The sequence below is a fragment of the Orycteropus afer genome, unplaced genomic scaffold (genome assembly GCF_000298275.1).
Source record: "Orycteropus afer afer isolate SDZICR_OR568_19922 unplaced genomic scaffold, OryAfe1.0 scaffold00083, whole genome shotgun sequence".
Classification (NCBI taxonomy): Eukaryota; Metazoa; Chordata; class Mammalia; order Tubulidentata; family Orycteropodidae; genus Orycteropus; species Orycteropus afer.
The window spans coordinates 8954929-8956220 of NW_006921670.1; the positions used below are offsets into that span (position 1 = coordinate 8954929).

At 58.3% G+C, this 1292-nt stretch overlaps 1 protein-coding gene across 1 annotated transcript in view; it reads left to right on the forward strand.

The window, feature by feature from the left end:
* The window catches only part of MPPED1 (metallophosphoesterase domain containing 1), an 83735-nt gene extending 82935 nt beyond the window's left edge, over positions 1–800 (forward strand). The window contains exon 6 of the mRNA XM_007941734.2: positions 682–800. Within this exon, the coding sequence (XP_007939925.1) occupies positions 682–800 (119 nt within the window). The remainder of the gene's footprint in view (positions 1–681) is intronic.
* Positions 801–1292: the final 492 nt, after the last annotated feature.

Here is a 1292-nt window from a genome sequence, read left to right on the forward strand (position 1 = left end):
GGGGTGATGGTGGTGATGGTGGTGATGGTGGTGATGGTGATGGTGATGGTTGTAATGATGGTGGTGATGGGGTGATGGTGGTGATGGTGGTGATGATGGTGGTGATGGGGTGATGGTGGTGATGGTGATGGTGATGTAATGGTGATGATGGTGGTGATGATGGTGGTGATGGGGTGATGATGGTGGTGATGGGGTGATGGTGGTGATGGTGATGGTGATGGTTGTAATGATGGTGGTGATGGGGTGATGGTGGTGATGGTGATGATGGGTGGTGATGGTGGTGATGGTGGTGATGGTGGTGATGGTGTGATGGTGTGATGGTGGTGATGGGGTGATGGTGGTGATGGGGTGATGGTGGTGATGGTGGTGATGGGTGATGATGGTGGTGATGGGGTGATGGGGTGATGGTGTGATGGTGGTGATAGCTCACAGAGTGCTTTCCAGGTCAGGCACTGGGCTGAGCACTGTGTGTGGACTGTGGTGTCATTTGATCCTCACAGTGGAGGCGGGGGTGGAGTTGATCACTCTCACATCTGTTTCACAGATGAGAAAACTCAGCCGGAGGGGTTCAGTAGCCAGCCCCAGACATAATCAGCCCATAGTGTCTGAGTGCCCCCCATACCAGCTGGCCACCTCCACTGCTCCTGCTCCAGGCCTGACGGCAATGTGCTTGCCTCCCAGGATATGGCGTCATGGCAGATGGGACGACCACCTACGTGAACGCATCTGTGTGCACTGTGAACTACCAGCCTGTGAACCCGCCCATAGTCATTGACCTTCCCACGCCCCGGAACTCCTGACTGCTCCCTGCTGCCCAGCCCTGCCTGCCCGCGTCAGCTACCTACGCCTGGCTGAAAGCACGGACCTCCACCACCCTTCCTACCATGCGGAACCACCCGGATGGCCTGTGTGGCTGTGGGGACGGGCAGACGCCTTGGGATGAGGAGAGCTCCCTGACTCTTCAGCCTTCTGTGCTCTGGAGCCAGGACCTGGCATGGCCCAGTCAGCGTGTGCACGCTGTTCTCTGCGTGTGCATCCTGTGTGTACCTCCTTAAAGGCCCCCTCCGCTCACGGCCCGTCTCACTTGGGAGGTGACTGAACCCTCACCCCTCCCAGTTGGACACCCTTGTGGGTTCGTTCATGAAGCTGCTGCCCTTGAGCACCTGGAATAGATTTTGGAAGTTCCCGAGCACAGCCTCCTTCCCACTGAGGGTCTGTGTGGCTGGGGGCCCCAGGGCTGGGAGTGGCAGGAGCTTTTGCAGCCTGGGCTCCAGCAGTTCTCCCTCCCGCCT